Source organism: Macrobrachium rosenbergii, chromosome 14 (genome assembly GCF_040412425.1).
Source record: "Macrobrachium rosenbergii isolate ZJJX-2024 chromosome 14, ASM4041242v1, whole genome shotgun sequence".
In the NCBI taxonomy this organism is placed as follows: domain Eukaryota; kingdom Metazoa; phylum Arthropoda; class Malacostraca; order Decapoda; family Palaemonidae; genus Macrobrachium; species Macrobrachium rosenbergii.
The window spans coordinates 13,223,673-13,244,010 of record NC_089754.1 but is presented as its reverse complement, the minus strand read 5'-3'; the positions used below and the strand labels follow the sequence as shown (position 1 = coordinate 13,244,010).

At 35.0% G+C, this 20,338-nt stretch overlaps 1 protein-coding gene across 1 annotated transcript in view; it reads left to right on the top strand.

The window, feature by feature from the left end:
• The window catches only part of Myo10A (Myosin 10A), a 250,021-nt gene that overhangs the window by 129,191 nt on the left and 100,492 nt on the right, over window positions 1-20,338 (top strand). The window contains 8 exon segments of the mRNA XM_067115921.1: window positions 1,816-1,915; window positions 2,093-2,294; window positions 2,777-2,967; window positions 3,117-3,292; window positions 5,316-5,517; window positions 6,777-7,042; window positions 9,960-10,144; window positions 10,640-10,990. Of these exon segments, the coding sequence (XP_066972022.1) occupies window positions 1,816-1,915; window positions 2,093-2,294; window positions 2,777-2,967; window positions 3,117-3,292; window positions 5,316-5,517; window positions 6,777-7,042; window positions 9,960-10,144; window positions 10,640-10,990 (1,673 nt within the window).

Genomic DNA, 20,338 nt, shown 5'->3' with positions numbered 1-20,338 from the left:
TCTATGGTCTTAAAGATAATAGCAGGGAAAAACCAAAAAGATATGTATTGCTTCCCCTTAACCCAGAAGTAAAGAATATAAGTAGTTATGTAAACAAATGTCAGAAGGACACTAAAATTGTGTTCAAATATGAAAATACGATAAGATGCAACCTCGTAAGAAACAATAACAACCACAAAAATCTCATAGTCCCAGGTGTTTATGAAATACCATGTATGGATAGTAAAGGACAATATTTTGGCGAAAGTGGACGAGGACTAATTACAAGGTTAAGGGAACATAAACGTGCTTATGAGCTACATTCACAAAACAGCACAATAGTAGCACATGTATTCAGTAACGACCATAGCCCCAATTGGAACGAGGCTAATATTATCTTTAAAAGCAACAATGTGAATGTCAGGTGACTAGTTGAGGGAGCTGCTATAAGCTTAGGAGAGTCATTCAAAGGAAATAAGTCTTTTGTTAACTAAGATCCATATGTTAATTTTTCTATTATCAAGATGGTTTTGAAAGATTTTTACTTTAGGACAGGCTCTGTCTTTCCTTCTCCTGATGCTGCTTCTACTTTGCCTCTCCCTGTCCAGATAACCACTGCCCCAGGGAAGTCTGGGTACGGTACCCAAGCTGTGCCGCCCGATGAAGGACCTCTTGTAATGTTGCGTCAACCTGTACAAAGATTGAGCAGAATTGCAGTCAGGAATATTAATAGAGAAGAGGAAATCACCCAGTTAGAATAACTGCCCTTATTCTTCATCACCTAGTCTATTTGGGAGCTAACTACTGGTGTCAACAATCTTCAGTGACTTTGTATTTTGATTTTTAAGTTGAGCTCTGTACATTTCACGTTAAATTACTCATTTTGACTGAAGATGAATCCAGAGTAGGGTTCGAAAGCTTTTATAAATTTTACCTGAGCCTTTAACAATTACTGTACATTATTGTACCCTTTAGAACATTTATGAACTCTCATGATAGAGTTTTTCTCGCAGTAATAATAATAATAATAATAATATTACCAGCAGGTAAATTATACAGCAACTGTCCAAAGTTCATTCATTCCTTGAAATTTTAGTAGAACTCTCTACCATTTTCAGAAGGCGAATGAAGCCAGATGTACATCTGTGCCTTAATTTTGGCATAGATGTACCCCTGGCATCATTTACCTTTAGAAAATGGTAGAAAGCTCTACCAAAAAGTTAAGGAATAAATGAACCTTGGACAACAGTTGTATAATTTACCTGCTGCTACAAAGAAAATTCATTCGAGAGATTGAGAAACTACAATACATTACAAACTAAACGGCATCCAGATGACCATTCTATTTAGTGAAGTTTGTTTGAGAGAGGGTCTCTTTTTGAAATAATAATAATAATAGAGTAATAATAATAATAAAAATAATAATAATACTGTAATTAATAAGAATAATAATGGACCATAGATATATTTAGAGTTTGAAAATCACAAAGTAAACATGGTAGCTGTTTGCATAACTTTTTACATTTTAATTCAGCTTTGATATTGAGCAATACATTTGCAAACATGTTGGTTAATGTTGTTTTGAAACTATTGGTGAAGTTCATTTTTGTAATATCCAGATCAGTGGATAAAATGTTGCTATAAAATTCGGATTCAAAATATCTATTACTTTTTTGGCTTTGGGAAAGTGCTTGTGTGTGTAATAATTTGTAGACCATCTTGGTGAAAAAGAAGTGCAAAGGTAAATTTTAAGATTACAAAAAGAATAGAAATGAAGATAGCATTCTTTTAAGCAGAAAAATAAAAATATCCTTTCTCTTTGACAATATTTTACAGGTACTCGGACAGAAAGAAGGTCGTCAGCACCAGTGCCTCTTCCTGGTATGGATGTCACAGATGGTACTGGTTTTGATGAATCTCCAGTTGTGGCTCGAAGGTTTGTTTATATTTGCAGTGATTTGTAATAGAACTTTTGTGAAAAATAGGTCAAATATAAATTTTAGTATTATGTCCAGTTTTTTTTTACTGTACTGTACTATGAAAAGTTTAAATTGAATCCTTTTTTGTAGCCCAAGATTGAATTTATATCTTATTTTTTTTAAACTCAATCTAGGACCCGCTCGCCTCCACCTCTCACAAGGAAGCTCTCCCGAGAGGCACTGGAGGCCCATGATCAAGTGATGGGTACTGTTGAGAAGAATGGAGAAAATGGTATGGGTTTATCTCGAACATCAGCTCTCAATAATCGTTACTTTGATGACAAAAACAAGAGTAGATCACTTGATAATCTGCTTGATGGGCCCGCTGACATACAGGTAATATGCAGTCCCATAGTTCCTATTTTGTGCTGAACTGTTAAGTTTTAAACTTTTTATTTATACATTTACTTTTTTGTTTTTGTTGGTAAAATACTTCTGGGGGAGGGTAGAACTCTTAATCATAAAAGGTAATTTTAAAAATTACCTTTTGTGTTTTATACTTGCTATGTGATGAGGTAAGTCTAAATATTAACCTACATTTCCCTCATTAAGTGGTTGCAGTCCACCACTATCTCTGCTTTTACTTTTAATTATAGTATTTTCGAAATGTACCAAGCAGATAAGATATTGTGAAAAAAATTGGATGGGACAGTTTAATGTTTGTAAATTAAAATTCTAACCATTTGCCTATTCCAAAGTTCAGGTCAGTACACATATTCATGACTTAGATATCTGCTTTTATTTACTGAGGTGTGTGGCACTTTTATGTACTTTTTTGTGTACTTTATGTTACTGAAAATGTATTTAAATTTTTGCAGTTACTTGGTCTTTCGGGAAGCAGGTTAAATGATCGATACCATAGTGTTGAAAGGCTAACAGAGCAAAGAGCCCTGTTTACAGGAAGAGGTGCACAAGACCTTGATAATCTTGAGTCAGTTTCTCAACATGGTGCTGCAAAATCCCTTTCTGGGTCCCGTACCTGGAATAAATATGACCTTATGGAGGAGAGGTAACAAAGAGAAATATACTGTATTATGATAGTTTCTATTTTATGTTTGCTAAAAAAATTTTTGTCTTTTGATATACATTTCATAAAGCCAGTACTGTTGTAATGCATTGTGCTTTTGGATAAGTTACTAATTCTTTTTTTTATCACAGAAATGGGGATGATGAAACAAAGACAGAATACTCACGCATATCAAATCGCTACATTAAAAGCAGCCATGCAGGTAGAAGAGGATACCCAGGATCTCATCATTCCAGTAGAGCTCATATTGAGCGAGAGTATCTCAAGTCATCTGCCATGTCTGATACGAGCGAGGCACCTTCACTAGGTATGACTCTTATTCATATGATTCTGTTACAGTATTTCATTATTATGTAGTCTCTACACAAATTTGGAATCCCAGAACAATGGTCTATGAAAGTTTTTACAAGCAAATAGATCCACACATATATTTTTTTTCAACAGATAGTTTGGTTGTACATATGATAGTGATTGGTTTGTTGTGATATGTCTAAGTGGATGTGTAATGTCTTGATGGATGAAGTAATGGGTGAAGCCAGACAAAGGACAGAGATGCAGGTGCAAAGCTGTTGGATGAGGGAATGGGCTGTAAATAGAGTGTGGAATGGCAGGTGTTTATGCATGGTACAATACTGATTAGGGGTAGTGCAGAGAAGCTACTAAGACTACTGTAAGAGTTTGGAAGTGATTGCAAGAGGAGAGTAAATTTGAGCTAAAGTGAGATTTTGAAGATAAAAGGACCCCAACATGAAGAGTGCAACAGTGGAATTGGTATTTTGGAGTAAATATAATGAATGATGGTAGAATGAGTCAAAGAGATGAGTCACAGAATAAGCAAAACAGTGACGGTAGGAAGGTGTTTGCAAAAGACTAGGAGAAAACTAGGACTATCTATAGATCCCGGGGTTGGAATGTATGAAAGGATTGTCAGATATGAGGAGGCAGTGAACATTTATTTCTCTTTCTTTGGGGTCCTTCCCAGATATTGGAAGTGGCTCAGTGTTGAAAAAAATGTGGAAAGTTTTGAGGTATTTGTAATGGTATAAATATTTCACTTATGTATATTCATATATTTTGTGACATTACAGTAATATGCACAAAAATTCATGACATTAGATGACTTTTCTTTGATTTTGAATCTATTTTAATTCTTTACTTGTAAGCAAATAAGTGCAGTACTAGATGTGTTTTCTTAACAACTCACACAACTCCAACTGCATACAAAGATTGCATAAACTGTTAGAATGTGCACACAGTACATACATAGTTTGCCAGAATGTTTGTTACATTTTTTAATGTGGTTTATACATTCTTAACATCTTGCGAGACATAAAAAATGCTAGAGAGAGAGAGAGAGAGAGAGAGAGAGAGAGAGAGAGAGAGAGAGAGAGATAACAAACAAGCACAGTCAGTGCATAGCACTGAATTACAAACTTGTACAAGATCAGTGTACAAACGTACATGAACATGTACATGTGCATTCAGTATAGGTTTTGATAAAATGTATGTAGCCCATTCATAAGGGGACCAACTTGTTAAAACAGTTGATATCCTTTATAAACCAGATTTACTTACAAATCTAATGACATAAAAATAACATGAACAGGCTGTACATAAGCATCAATATTGTACTTGGGGTAGAGCTGTTGTTAGAACAGTTGATTGTGGAGTGAAGTTATGTTCCTTTCTGTCTGAATATCTTAGTGGTGTACACAACTTGTGAAAACAACTTGGTGTGTAAGTAATTAAATTGATGCTGGTTATAATCAATGCCATCTGTAGCCACCTGGTTTATACCATGTTTAGATTAAATACTTATACAGGCAGTCCCTGGTTATTGGCGATCCGGGTTTACTGTTGTCTAGTGACGACAATAACTAGAGTTTTGGCAATGATAATTGGATTTTCAGCACTGATATGTGCCGATATCCAAACATCACCGCCAATACCCACCTAACAGAGGCGCTGATCCCTGCTTATCTGTGCCGATATCCCCTTATCGATGCTGATATCCCCTTATTGGCACCGATATTTGTTGATTTCCAGTTATCGGCTATTTTTGGTTATCATCACGCCATTGGGACTGAAACCCCGGCCAATAACTGGGGACTGCCTGTACAAATGAAATAATTTGAGCAATTTTTCAGATGTCATTCTCTATTTATTATGGACTCAATAAGGCTTGCCCAAAAAGCTGTTTTAGAATGTGAGGCAAAAATCAGAGTACTGTAAATTAAATTTAAGGAAGCTGGAAAGAAAGGTGAAAAGTTAACTTTTAACACAAATGAAGAAATCATACATTGCTGTACAGCAGTTTTCTTTCCTTGCAGCATCCCATGTACGTCGGGTACGTGTACCATCTCAGGCATCTGATGTAGATCAGTTTGTGGATGATCTATTCATGCCAGTCTTGAATGCCCAACTGGATGAACTATCTGATGCGCGTTCACTTGCTGCATCAATTAAAGGGGGAAGTAAAAAGTTTAGTCAAGGAGATGACCTTGATCTGGATGACACAGTTCTCTTTGCAAGGTAGGAATTTGTATGGATTTAGCCCTTATGGTTTAAAGCAACATTTTTTGGATACAAAACAAAAAAATTTTTTTTTTCAGGAAAATTAAGTAATTAATTTCTATGAATAAGAGGGATTAATTTTCTTCTGTTTACATTAATTAAAATTAGAAATGCTACTGTATATGAGTGTATATACAATATTTGCTGTATTGAAGTGATTGACAAGTTTTCTGAACATTAATCATTAATGTGAAGCTGTAATGATGTGATACACCTTTACTGTATAAAAGAAAATACAAAGTTTGCTGTATCAGCTATAAGTAGTTGTTCATGTGAATGAAATTGTCATTGATATCTAATAGTTTTATTGGTTCCCTTCCTCATAATGATCACACTGTACAGGATGTTGAAAAGTTGTGATTGATGAAGGAGAGAAAGATGGAAATTTCTCCATAGCAGTAAAACTAATCATTAAAGTAACCTGTAAACAACATATAGATTTTCATTGTATCAAGGCTGCAGACCATGAAATCAACATCTCTTCTCAGTCCAATGTCTGACCGAAATCTGAAACTCCTTGTCACTGAGTAAATGATTAAAGTAAATTGATTCATTTCTAATTTTAGGGCAAAATTATTTGTGTAAATGCTAAATTTTTAAAAGTTATTTTTTTTTCATTCCTCTACTGTATTGTGAGCATAAATTTTAAGTAGTAGTGAGTTGCCCTTTTTACAGTTTCACTAAGAGTAGTAATACAGTTGTTACTGACCAAACATGTTGACTGATGAAATATGTATAAAATACCAAGATTAAGGATTTCTGTGGACAGTGTGCTTTGAAAATAAAACAGACTGTTTAATAAAGCAAGGAAAAAAAGACAATTAAGATTCTCTTGTGAGTAATGAGGTTTTGAATTCACATGTGTGGTACAGAAGAAATTTATAATAGTACTGTAGATGTGTTTAGGGAGAGAAAGAAGGATGTTTTGATATTTAGTAGAGTTATAGTTGTGATTTTGAAATGTTGGTTTTTATATAAGTTCTGATGAATTTTTATAAGAAATTAGCAGGTCTCTCTTATTAAAATATATCCAAAATCTTTGTTAATAATGTAATAGCATTTATAATACTGTTTTATAATGGGTATGGATTCCATTAATAAAAATAATATAGTAGTAATATTAATAATAATGTTAATGATATGAATGATAATTAGCTAACAAAACTGGCTATTTCATGTAGATTAACTATATTATTGTCTTTTTCTCTACTTTTCAGAACACGTCAAGGATCATTCCGACGCCAGAGTCTACTCAATGTTTTGCAAGAAGTTGATTTGAATGAATCCCTTGTAGCACTTACTACTGAGTCCATGCTACTTGATGCACTAAAAGGTGGTGGTCAGGGTGCTGCTGAAGTTGAAACAGCTGCACATCCAACAACCACATCAGCTGGATTCTTTCCAAATACCTCAGCTTCTGGTACTCCAAGTTCTCCTCCCCCATTCTTGCCCACAAATACAGTGCCTCTTTACTCCTCAGGTGGTAAGTTATACTTCACAGAGATTTCTGTTTTTGCATAATGTTTCTTCCTTTCCTTTGTTAGATAATATTGTATTCAAATCTTACCGAAGGGTAAATTTTCTTTGCAAGAATCAACTGACCCCCTTATCAAACCAGTATGGATTACATCATATTTCTGCCTTTGCATGAACAGATGATAAGTTCTTTGTTATTAAGCAGAAGTAAGCTCATACAAATACAAACCTGTCATTTTACTCCTCACATTAAGACTGTTTAGGGGTAATAAACCATGAACTGAATTGCCACTTGCAACAACAAAGGAGCATTTTTTGGTGATTGAGATATTGTACATGAAGGAGATTTCTCTTCACTTGCTGAATTGTTTTGAAGTATGTATCTTGTGCAATTGTTCTGCTGTTTCTCATCCAGTAATTGTTCAAGAAAATAGTGCATCAGTATATTTATTGCATTAGATAAATAAGATAAATTGGTCTAGTTAAACTACCTAATAATAATGATGTTACATTACTGTATATTAAAGTCACTCTTGTAAATGCTGTATATTTTCATTGTTTAATTAAATCTTCAAGTAAACTTTTGGTTTGCAGTATATTTTCTTGCTGTATTTTTAAAAATTTTCTCTAATACATGTAATATAATGTAGTTTTTGATGTAGTTCTAAGTATTGCCATTAAAGCTGCATTCTTTGGGAGATGCAAGGAAGACAACAGGAAAGACTTTTGATACTGTAATTTATTGCAAACCCTGTGTTCCCTGTCAGAAGCTAGGATAGAATTGTTTCGATTTATTATTTGTCAAATGGTCTTGGACCCATTGGCCAGATTACTCACAATGTATTTACTTTCAGAGATTTATTTTATATTGCCAATTTCAAAGCAAGTGGTTCAGTAACGGTTTAAACATATTAGGTTACCTCACAAGCCAGTTTCATACTGCACTGCCCTACTTGGTCTCCATACTGAAAATCATACATACACTGTAAAAGTTTCCTCTAGACTTAATCAATAGCATCCTAGTTTTGCTGTGTATAAAACTGTGATTAAAATGGATTGCATGTTGTATGTGTATTTTGAAACAAAATTTTCTCATTACAGCCCCATTGATCATAAGATGCATTATTTCCAGTTGGAAAAGTTTGTACTGTAATACCATTCTGTTGCTTTAAGAAAAGAACATTCCCAACCATCTTGACTGAGCATTACCATCCATCTTGACTGTACTGTATCCTCATTTCCATTGAGGATCATCTTTCATTCCATTGTGTGAATCTGTTGTATTAGCAGTTCACCTTATTGTCCCATACCACTTATTCTGTAAACTGATCTTTGCTCTTTACCTTCCTGTCATGACAGCCTTTTTTTCCATTTTTCCTTTTGTCTTTAGTTTCTTCCAATATATGTAATGTATGCTGTACTCTTAAGTTATCCAAATCTTCATTTTAACTTGACTCATTGGTCTCAATCTGAAAACATGGTTAACCTTGCCATCTTTATCTTCAGTATGTCCAAGATTGATGCTATTAGTAGTTTACATAGTCCACACTGAGCAATGGTTGACTTGATCAATTCAGTTGGTGCTCATCTTTTCAGATGTTCCTACCTTGTACTTCACTCATCTTCCTACCAAGGTTCATATTTGTTCAAGTAAGGGATTGTTTTATACTTTTGTATGAAAATATAAATAAGATTTATGATATTTTCATATTTCTTATGTACATTAACTTGTAGGATGCCAATGCCCCTCTTCTTTCCCTCTGATTGGAGTGATACTTAGTGTGGCTGGGAAGTAAGTGACATGGGATTATTCCCCAATAAAGGGATACAGGGTATTCCTCATTTCCATGGAAGAAACATCCTTTAATATTACCTACAGTTAATCACTTAATTTGGTCTGTCCTGTAAATAAAGTCACAGTAATGAAATGCTTTATATTTTATGAAACAAAATTTGCATCAGAAAAATTTGATTTTTATGAAACAGATCTGCCTTGGAGAGGAAATAATGATCTGTTAGTTTTGTCATTGGCTCTTGATGTTTTGTTAAAAGAGAATAACATCAGGATAAGAATGATTACAGTGTTATTGGGTAATGCAGCTTCAGTCATTGATATGGGTAGGTTTTCATTATACAGTACTGTACTGTACAGGCAGTCCCCCGGCGGGCTCGGTTAACGGTGATCCAGTTTTATGGGGCTTGTCTAGCGATGAAAATTGGCAATTTTTGGCACCAAAATTGGCCAAAAATTGCCGATTTCTGCTTATCGGTGCCAATAATTGGGTATTGGCACTGATACATACCTAGCAGAGGTGCCGATAACTAAAAATCGACACCTTTCAGCGCCGATAAACCTTGAAAATCGCCAATTTTCGGTTATCAGTGATTTTTGGTTATCATCACACACTCAGAACGGAACCCCTGCTGATAACCGGGAACAGGCAGTCCCAGGGTTACGTCGTTCTGGACTTATGGCTCTTGCCTCACGGCGCCCTTAACCCAAATTTTTCAGTGCCGTAACACATTATGCAGACTTACAGTGCTTATGGCACAGTAACAGCGCTGTCAGTGCAATTTCCAGTTCACCACCAGGGACGGAACCCGTGCCATAAACCGGGGACTGCCTGTATGCCATTGATTAATATAGTGTTGGCACATCTATATTCTACTGTGTAGAAGGCACTAAATTGATTCAGTAATTGATATCATCATTAGACAAAATCATGACATACTCGGCAGATTCTAAAGGAGGTGTGATGATTAGGTGTTATATAAAAATCTGTTTAGAGGTTCATTTTACTGTATTTTGATTTTTGAATTTTGCAAACTAATTAAAAGAAAAGACAGCATTAATTTGAACATTGATGAAAAGAACTATCTATAACCTTTATCAAAGTAAAACTACAGTTTTCTCATTTTTACAGGGTTGAATATGCCTGGAATGCAAATGCCACAGCAAGCAAATGTTGACCCTAATCAAATAATAATGTACCAGCAGAATTTGCAACGTGCTTTTATACAGTCTGCAGTTGCTCAGAACCTTCAAATACAGCAACATTTGATGGCTCAAAATCAAGCCTTGCAACAGCTTCTCAGTCAGTCCGTTCCAGTAAGTTTTGCTTGTTTAATAATAGTTAAGCTAGGAGTGTGGATGGATAATTGAAATATGATTGTGATGGGATGCTTATGACTGTTTATAAAGTTTAAAGTAATATCAAGACAGCTTTAAAGCAACATTTGTATTGTTTATAAGTTTATGAATATCTTAGTTAAAATGTGACTTGAGTGAAACTGCTAAAGTATGCTTTGATGGCATGATAAATCTACTATAAATTTTTTAAATGCTTGTTTGCACAACACAGACTTTTAAGTTATAATTTCTCTAATTCTTACAGATCTATATGCATGTATTTAAAATGTAAAGTTAAGGTTGATCTGCATGATTAAAATCAAATTTTAGTGTTCTGAGTCCTTCTTTTCTCTTTCTCTTTAAGAATGTATTGCTCTTTACTGTACTAAATTTTAGTTTTCTTGGTTGTCTCTGTATGCTCCTTTCTCTGTCTAATATCCGTTTGGACGACTGAACTTCAAATGTCTTCTTCAGCGACTAGGTTTGGCATCGCAAGACTATGGTCCTCAGAGTGCCCTTGGCTTAAACATGTTTGGCATGATGCCTGGCATGACAGGTATACCAATGACCCCAGGTATGACATTACCTACTGGGATTCCTATGACTGCAGCTATGTCCATGGTATCAGGTATTCCAGTGACCTCTGCTGTGCCAGTGAGTCCTGGAGTACCATTGTCAACTATGTCCCACATGGGCATGGGTAATTTGGGGGGCATGGGGGGACCTGCTGTTGGAGGACCTATAGGTGCTGGACACTACCAAGTGGGAGGAGATACATACTCTGTCCCACAGAGACGTTCTGCCAACACCAACAGCAACAACAAGGTACATTGCAGTGAAGCATTTTCACTGCTTTGCTTCTATTTTGATTGAAATCTTTCACCATTTGCAAATTATCTGCTTTCTTTAGTCCCCATTAGGAATTTTATATTGTGTCAGAACTTTACTAATCAAGAGAAACTGGTAAGGGCTTACCGCACTAGTGTGTTTAATAAGACATGTTTTAATAGTCCTAAGGGGAACCAAATGTTAGTGCAGATGAATTGCAGGTGCTCTTTCAAAATAGAATACTAGTGTTGTGCTTTTTAGGCATTGAAACAAACTGGGCTTCTTAGATGCAAGAATTTATAAATATGCCCTGCTTGATACATGCAGTTACAAAATTGCATTCTATAATAGACGGTAGATGGTAGGTTGTGGGCTATGGGCTTTTAAATGTTAAAAAGTTTATTCTTCATTATTGCTATCATGCTTCTTTTCCATATGCTTTTTTGTTTTTAAAAATCATGTTTGTTTTGCTTTATTTCTTCTCACATAAATGCTGGACACCCACTTTAAAATGTTTTTGTATTGTAATGCAGACAACTAAACTCCCTTTCATGGCTAAAGCTTTGACCTAAGTATTTATAAATCCCTAAATATATCTAGAAATTCCAAAAAGATTCTGTTTTTAAAGTTAGTAGTGGAGGGCAACTGAAATTAATGTCATTTTCACTTGCAGTAATATGTAGTCCTCAACTTTTAAGTGTCACCCAAGAAAATGAATTTGCTTAGTTGAAGTTTTTTGTGAATATACAGTACTAACCATATAAGTCTTCAGAACTATGTAATGTTAGTCTTATTCATGAGACTATCAGTACAGTACAAAGTACTTAATTCACCATATATATTAACAGGGTCAAAATGGTATGTGAAAATTTGCAAAATTTTTCAGTCTTTCATTAGCTAGAGAGCCCTATGTCATTTTTCTTGCTTTTGATTAACTTGCTATATTTGTTCCTGTTTTACTGTTATTTATTTTCCATAGAATAAATAGTGCTCATATAGGGGTAATGTTCATATAGTATATTGTTAGCATTTTTCATCATATAGAGGTTTATAGATGAGGAAACTTTGTAGGCATCTTATAGATTTGAACAGTAAATATTCTCAGTGCACTAAGGGGGCATGGTTTTTAGATGCTTAGCAACTGAATTTACTAAATCTATAGATGTTCAAAACTGTCTCCAGTTTATAAAATAAGTAACATGCAAATAATGCTATACATAAGTCTACATCCTCCATCAGCATTTAATTTGTGTTATCATTCAGCAGCTGCTGAACTTGGCCATTCATTATTTCTTAATAAACACATTACAATAATGCACATACAGAAAGTACAGTGTAGGACACTGTATACAGCATGTAAAAAAGGTAGCTATAGTGAAATTCAGTATTAAACCTGCGGAGGACACTTGCTAATGCATTTAAGAGAATAAACTGGATACGTTACTATGTCTATTCCAGATACTGTTATCATATGAATGAAATATAAAGAAAAGTATAAACTGTTTTATGAAAAATATATAGGAAATAACAGCATTATCTAAAATGCAAGAAAAATTAAGTATCACGCACTCTAAAGATGGAAAGCAGTACCAAATGCATGCAGACCTGGACTTGGGAACAGGTATTGGGTTAATTTTAAAGCTCAAGGAATCTCATATTTCCCTGCCACATGCACTTACCACACATATAGATTTTGATAAAATGATCTTTTCTGCTAGTGTATAGTTATTGACATAGTTTGTGTAAATAACATATGAACTTGCAGGTTTTATAACTACGAACAAATTACAAAATTATTATTAGAAAATTGTTTTCAGTAGGATACAAACCATTGTATAACTAGACTCATTACTGTGGTACATAAAAAGCACTGTTAAATCAAATATATTGGGAAACCCCTTTGATTTGAGGAGGGTAGAAGAGATCTAGTGTCAGCAGTGGTTTGTATTCCACAGAATATAGAATCTGTTATTCAAAAAATTTTCATGCATTTGTATAAAGATACAAACCATTGCTTTGCTTGAGGTAACATCTACCTAAATGGGAAGAAGTTCGATATATTCATTCATACGATCTGATTGATGGTAGCATGTTCCTCTTGAAGTACTGAAAGTTAAGCAATTGGATGTCCTAGTATGTAAGACCATCTGATAGGAAATATGTTACTTCCACTAAATATTTTTGATAGCATAGCCTCTGTTCATCCTCAAAGGAGTTACACTCTCTTGGTCCCCTTAGGGCTCCATAAGACAGACCAACCAATCTCAAAGAATTCTCTTATGGTAGTTTGTCACTGCAGAATAGTGCTAGTTGGCACAGTGATAGAATATAAAGGACTCAGGACAGGAGGGCTCTGTTGCCTGTCCTACAACGATTACCTTGTTCTTTCTTGGTTTTACTTGCACAGATGTGACAACATTTCTATGTCGTTATCTTCCATTACACTAATCCCCAGGTGTTGCTCCAGCAGTAGTTTTCAACTATGCATTTGTTGATCAACATGTCAACACTCAAGCTAAGTGCTTAGTTTTAAGACCCAGTGAAAAGTTTTAATTTCTTAAAATTTTAATGGACAAGCTTTTATTTGTTAAAATTGGGAGCCAGTAGTCCTCTTGCCAGGCAAGAAGTTGGGAACAGAACGCTAGGCTAGGCAGTACCTGTAATTGCTGTGCTTTTTTTTTGTCAAAGTGATAACTAGCATTAAGGTAATAATATTATATAATTTTGGTATTGAAACTCTTTATTCAATGGCTTTTTAACTGATAGATTATTTGAGGTTACCAAAATGGTAAATCAGGTTAGTGTAATTTCTTGTTTACAAAACAGACGTGAATGTAGTTCCCACTCGTGCTTGTCTAATGAGCCTTGCTGTTTAGCAAAGGTCAGTATTTCCTTTGTAGTATTCTATAATCAAACTAGATGGATTTTGTGATATAGTCAGTTTCCCAGTTATCCTTAAGTATAGGGTTTCTTTTCAAGTTTTAAAGGAAATACATTCATGCTGATCTACTTCCAGCTGGTATTATTCCTCCTGTAGTGACATCACAAGTGTTAAAAAAATTGTTGTAATGCTTGTCTTTTTCTTAAGAGAATATAAAAAGTACTTCTTCATAATGATGGGCTTTGCCAAACAGTTCAGAATCTTAAAGAGATATTGATTTTATATATTTTTGGTATGATAATTCCAATAATTATTTATTTTAAAATTATATACCAACTAATGTAGCTTATAGGCTACACAACCTTTACCTGGTGCTTAGGAGTAGATGAATAGACTGGGTAACAAAAGGTTATGAAATGTGTAGACATCAATAGTATGGATATCCATTTAGTTTTGTCTTAATTGAGTTAAGCAGCATTTGTGAGTAAATCCTTTAAGGCAGTGTTATTGTAATAATTGTGAATTAATAGTTTAATACATTACTACTGTATATTATGGAGATCCATTGATCACACTACTGTACATCATATTATGAATATGTACAGTCACTCAAAAATGTTTTGCAACATGTTCCAGAAGTTTTCGTTCACCTAACAGTAATTTGTTCTTTTGAAATTTACAAGGAAATGTAATTTTCTTATTTGATTTTGGTTATTAATCATACAGTTAACAATATAAAAAAGAATGATGAGTGAAAAATTCATATTACGAAAAATGACAAAACATTTTGAAAAATTTCACATCAGATGATTGGGCAAAAGAGTCAAAGAAGAAACTATATTTCAAATCCAGATAAAAGCTTATTGACTAATAAAATAATATTGAATAATCATCAATGAAATTATATATAAATAAAGAAAGAAAGAATCTAACCATTATTGTTGTCAAAAACAAAAAAGAAAAAATCTCATAACATCGTATATTATCGTATGACTCCACATTCGGGCAGAAAAGTTAAATTAAACTGTCTCGTCACTTGCACCAATAAGATGGGCAACAGACTCAGCCGCACCACAATCATTAGCTTGCATAAGACTAATGTCTCTATTGTAGATATTGCTTGGCAGCTTAAAGTAAATAAAACAACCACATATAGAGGGATACAACAACAGAGAGAACGAGGAAATATGATAAATTCATTGTAAAAAGTGGAGGATGACCCCAATGTTGCATTACTGTTAAGGATCATCATCGGATGATCAACTGAAGTTGCTGCTCAAACCATTCGTAACAGGCTACATGAGACCAAGATATTATTTCATCATATTCCTGCCAAGAAACACAAAGAATAGAGGTTAGGGGTTTGCGTTACAATATAATCCAGGGGCCGATGGTTTCTGTGAGAGTCATCGTTTGCAATGATCACTGAAGGAGCTCAAGCCTAACTCCCTGACAACTGGTGTTGCTAATAAATTAAGAGAACATTAAATCTTTAGAAACTTAGATAATAAGAAATAAAAAAATCCCTTCAAGTTTGCTGCTCAAACCATTTGTAACAGGCTACATGAGACCAGGAAAAAGATGAATGATTATTAAACAATTATCTGTGATGTAGTGATCATATAGACTTGTTACCTCAGTATTCTACCGTGGTGTTAACATCTGCCAAGAAACACTTTGAACCCATGGAAAATCATTTTGAGAAACACAAAGAATAGAGGTTAGGGTTTATGGAGATTCTTCTCCATCTAAAAGTTGTTTATAATCCAGGGGCCAGTGATTTCTGCAAAAAATGAAAGAGTCATCTTTTGTGATGAGGATGAAGACATTCTCCAGATGAGCATGGTAGTTCTCATTTTCTTTTAACTGAAAATCTTGGTTTGTTTAACAATAACTAAATTAATGTTGAACTTTTCTTGCAGTTTTAATTTTTAAGTTTTTCTTTAGAAACTTAGGACAAAAACAATCACCAATAATCAATATAAGAAATACAAAAAGCAATGGCAAGAGGTTATATATTCAGTTAATTCAGAAGAGGCATCAAAATTTTGATTGATGAAGGACAAAAAACAATAAGAACTAACAGGTGTTTTGAAAGAAATGCTAAAAAAAAATTATTTTGTTCCATCATGATAATGCTCCAGCATTCATCAGGGGTTGCAGAGAAGTCCTACGGAAATTTAGGTGGAAACTCTTCCACATCCTCCTTATAGTCCTGATCCTGCTCCTTCAGATTTTTCCTGTTCCCAAAACTCAAGGAACATAAGAGGAGTCGGTTTGAATCTTTGGATAAACATGCAGTTTCAACATGGTTTAATAGAAAGGCCCCAAATTTCTAGGGTTATGGAAACATGAAAATAGTTAGATAGATATGTAGAAAAATGATGTATATATATATATATATATATATATATAATATATATATATATATATATATATATATATTATATATATATATATATATATATATATATATATATATATATATATATATATATATATATATATATATATATATATATATATATATATATATATATATATATATATATATTCTATATACAAAATATATGAAATCTGTTAGTCTAGTTCAGTATATTTTATATTAAGTTTACTAGTTCACAATATACTGATTAGTCATTCAAAATTTGATTAAAGTAATGCACAAGCAAACTTTACAAAAGTATTTGTTGATGTTACTGAGTTAGTTCAACTTATAACAGTCTTAGCCTATGTCCAGATGTCGCATTAGGAGATGAAAATATTATAAGCATTGTAGATTGTATTAAGAAAAGTTTTGTAAATACAGGTATGTTGCACTGTTTAAAGGAAAAAACAGTTTTTTGAGTGATTGTTGTCCGAAAAGTTTTGAAACATGTTGCAAAACATGATTGGCATGGCCATGTTGGCCTGTTTTAATTTGAAGTATTTGCCTATACAGCAATATAGGTAGCCTAGTTTTTCCTGTTGAAATAACTCACAACTACCTGCCATGAGCCAGGCCCTGAAGGAATAAAGAAGAATTTGGTTGGTTGCAGGACGTGAGTGAAATATGCAATGTGCTCCTGGTAGCAAGTTTAAATGATGAAAGAGCTCATTTTTAAGCTGTTAAAGGTTTCAGTAGGAGTACGGAAGAATTATGGCAGTGTGTTTCCTTCCCTCTCCAAGCACAATCCACATTTGGGCCAATACTTCAAATGCAGCTGATTCCAGGAACTACCACTTCAGCTCCTCCAATGTAAATGAAAGTCTTTCCTTGGGAGAGAGTTCACTGATACCAAACTTGAAGTGGATTCAGCCACTAAAATTTCCTTTCTGAATCCAGAAAATCTAGCAGTCTTCTGTTTTACATGAGAAGAGATACTTCAGATGAGAATCTTGCCTTTCCTATGCAGCAAACATGTATCAGGGTCCACCCAACCAATCTGAAATGTCTGTACCTTCTAGGGGGTAGTGATTTATCCTGGACTTCTGTACTGCCAGGCAGTGATGATGTGAATGCCTTGGCTCAACCAGTCCATTAAGGCTTCCCTAATAAGAAAATTCTGCTTGCTGTACTTTTCTACACTGCCAGGCAGTGATGATATGACTGCCTTTGCTCAGTCAGATCATACAGGCTTCCCTGATGGGAAAACTTTGCTTGCAGTACTTTCAGAATTCTGGGAGGAAATCATGAAGAGTATCAAGGATGACCTTGCTATTGAACATCAGCATATCAGAGATGCTATCCATGATTCCCAAGAGGAATTCAAATCTGTCCTGGATATGGGATTGGGTGAGATGTATAAAAAGTTATATCCTTTAAACTAGAGGAAAGAGGCTGCACAGTCTGCTCAGGGAGAGATTGTTTTTTTGCCAAAAAACTTAGGTCATGGGAACAGGGCAATAAAGAACCCAAGCCCAAAAAGAAGTTGAATTAGTTGCCTAGATTCCTGTTGAATTCAGAATGGGTAATAAGAGACAGCCTACTCACTCCCAGAGCTCCGATGGGTAACAATAATAAGACCAGGTTGGACATTAAACCTCAAATCAGAATGTAGTGTAGGCACCAGTATCTGCCCCTGAGATTGATACTGATAACCCTTGGTGAGACACCTCAATGTGCATTGTTTCACCAGATGGAAAATACCTCATTAATGAAAGGAAAACTGATTGAGGTTGATGTAGACTTTTGGGCAGAGCGGCCTTTCCCAATTCTGAATGGCGTTTGGTCCCTTCTTCATTGAAAGAGACAGTTATCCTGCCTATTAATATAGCATTGAAAGCCATAGAAGCCACCATTCTCTAGTTTAATGGACAATATAGTGTAACAACAATTTTACAGAACCAATAACCTCCCTGGGAGTTATCAGCCTTTTGTCTCTTCATTTTTGAAACAATCAGTCTTATGAAGACAGAATTTCAGAATTTTGTGATGACTGGGGAGTAAGAGTCTGTGGCAGAAATAAAGCCATTTGTATCCACCATCCCAGTATCTGATAGTGCTACAAAGGAATGGGCAACACTTGTCCTCCTTTATGGGAGGAAAAAGCTCCTATTGGACATGGCTGCCCGCCTCCTCAATGTTACAACTTATACTACTATGCTGGAAGTAGCTATTAAAGAGCTTCCAGAGTCTTTCAGGACAGTGTTCTATGCAGTAGCCAAAACACCTATTTGGACCCTATGGGGAGCACTCTATGACTTTCTGGAGTTTTGCAGTAAGGCTTGAGAGGAACATTGGTGGGCTCCAACATTTCACTCCCCAATGTAACCTCCTTATTGCATTCTTCCCTCATCTATTGGGACCCTTTTTTTAAAGAGTCTGTTGTCACACAACTCATTGAATGAGCCTGACAACAGAATTGTGTAATATATGCTGTTTTTGAAAAATGGGAATCTGGGAAACAGTACTTTGAGAGTTTCCTCTTCCTTAGCCTAAGAAAGCTTGGTATGAATCAGAACCCACTACTAAAGGACACCTCCAGCAACAGAAGAAAGGACAACAATAGCGTCAGCCCCCCTTTCAAAGCAGACAAGAGGCTTCTACCAGGGAAAAGGAAAATCAACTCCTGGATTGTGTATTACAGGAAAGGGAAGAGGTGGAATCCACTAGGACTTGCATAGTTGGGGTTGTCTTCTACAGCATCATATCCAATGGAAGTCCTTCCCAGGGGACACTGTATGATTTTCAGTGGGTTAGGGTAAAGACAGTCTCACCTTCCCCCTCCTCTAAAGGAGTTTTATCAGAAATCAGACCCCTCCTGAAACTTGTTGCCATGAGAGTAGTGGTCATACTGAGGTATTGCCAGGGAAGGTGCATTAATCCTTCTGCCAGACCCAGCATAATTAGGTAAGTCACCTTAGAACCATAAATAATAATACATATATAGGTTCTTGTGTTGTTTCCTGTTTTTATTGCCAAACTCTGAGTATCCAGAATAAAGAAAATGGTTGATAACCAGTGACTATACTTCTGACTAAAAATTTATCTAGGTTGAGATGTATTTATTAGAGCTATAAACCATTTTGTCAAGTTCAGTTCCTTTTGTAAGCTCATCTAAGGACAAACAGTGGCTACGCTATCAAAAAACAGGTTTTGACATACTAAAAACTTATTTTTGGTAGCTGTTGTGAGTCCTCAAACCCACTCACTTTCCTTGACAAAAATGTTTGGGACTGAGGCAAACATTTATCATGTACAGACCTGGCTTGTAATGAGGAAGATAACCAACATATGCTCTGTTGTCATATCTGCGCTAGTAAGACCAAGGTAATCATTGCAGGGCAGGAGATAGAGCCCTCCTGTCCTGACTCCTTTATATTCTATCACTGTGCCAACTAGCACTAATGTGGCTGAGACCAACTAAAAGAAAAATCTTTGAGATTGGTTGTCTGTCTTATGGAAACCTGGGAGGACCATGAGAGTGTAACTCCTTTGAGGACTCACAACGGTTACCAAAAATAGGTTTTTCCTATGTCAAAACCAGTTTTCTTACTTTGTATTATGGCATTTCTTACTGTATGTTGCAAAAAAAGATGGGGTAAAATAAGTTTAGTTAAAATAAGCCTAATCCTTCGGGCCAGCCCTAGGAGAGTTGTTAATCAGCTCAGTGGTCTAGTAAAACTAAGGTATACTTAACTAATTCTTTCAGTCCTTGATGACTTTCATGTGTCACAGTCAGCTTTATACATTTTCACCCTGGCTGAGGAGAGGGAAGATCATTGTGAGCAGTTGGTTTGTGTTTACAAAATACTTATAAGATCTCATTTGGTAACTTTCACACTCTCACATCGATTTACCCCTAGTCATTGGCTTACCAACAAACTCGAGGATGATGGATCACTCAAAGTCTATCCCTTCCTGAGGCAACATATGGTTGAACAGAAATACTCTGGAATAATCTAATGTATTGTCTACATATTCTCTTTCTTTCCTGCACATCTGAGAACACTAATTATACCACACATTTTCTTCTTCATAA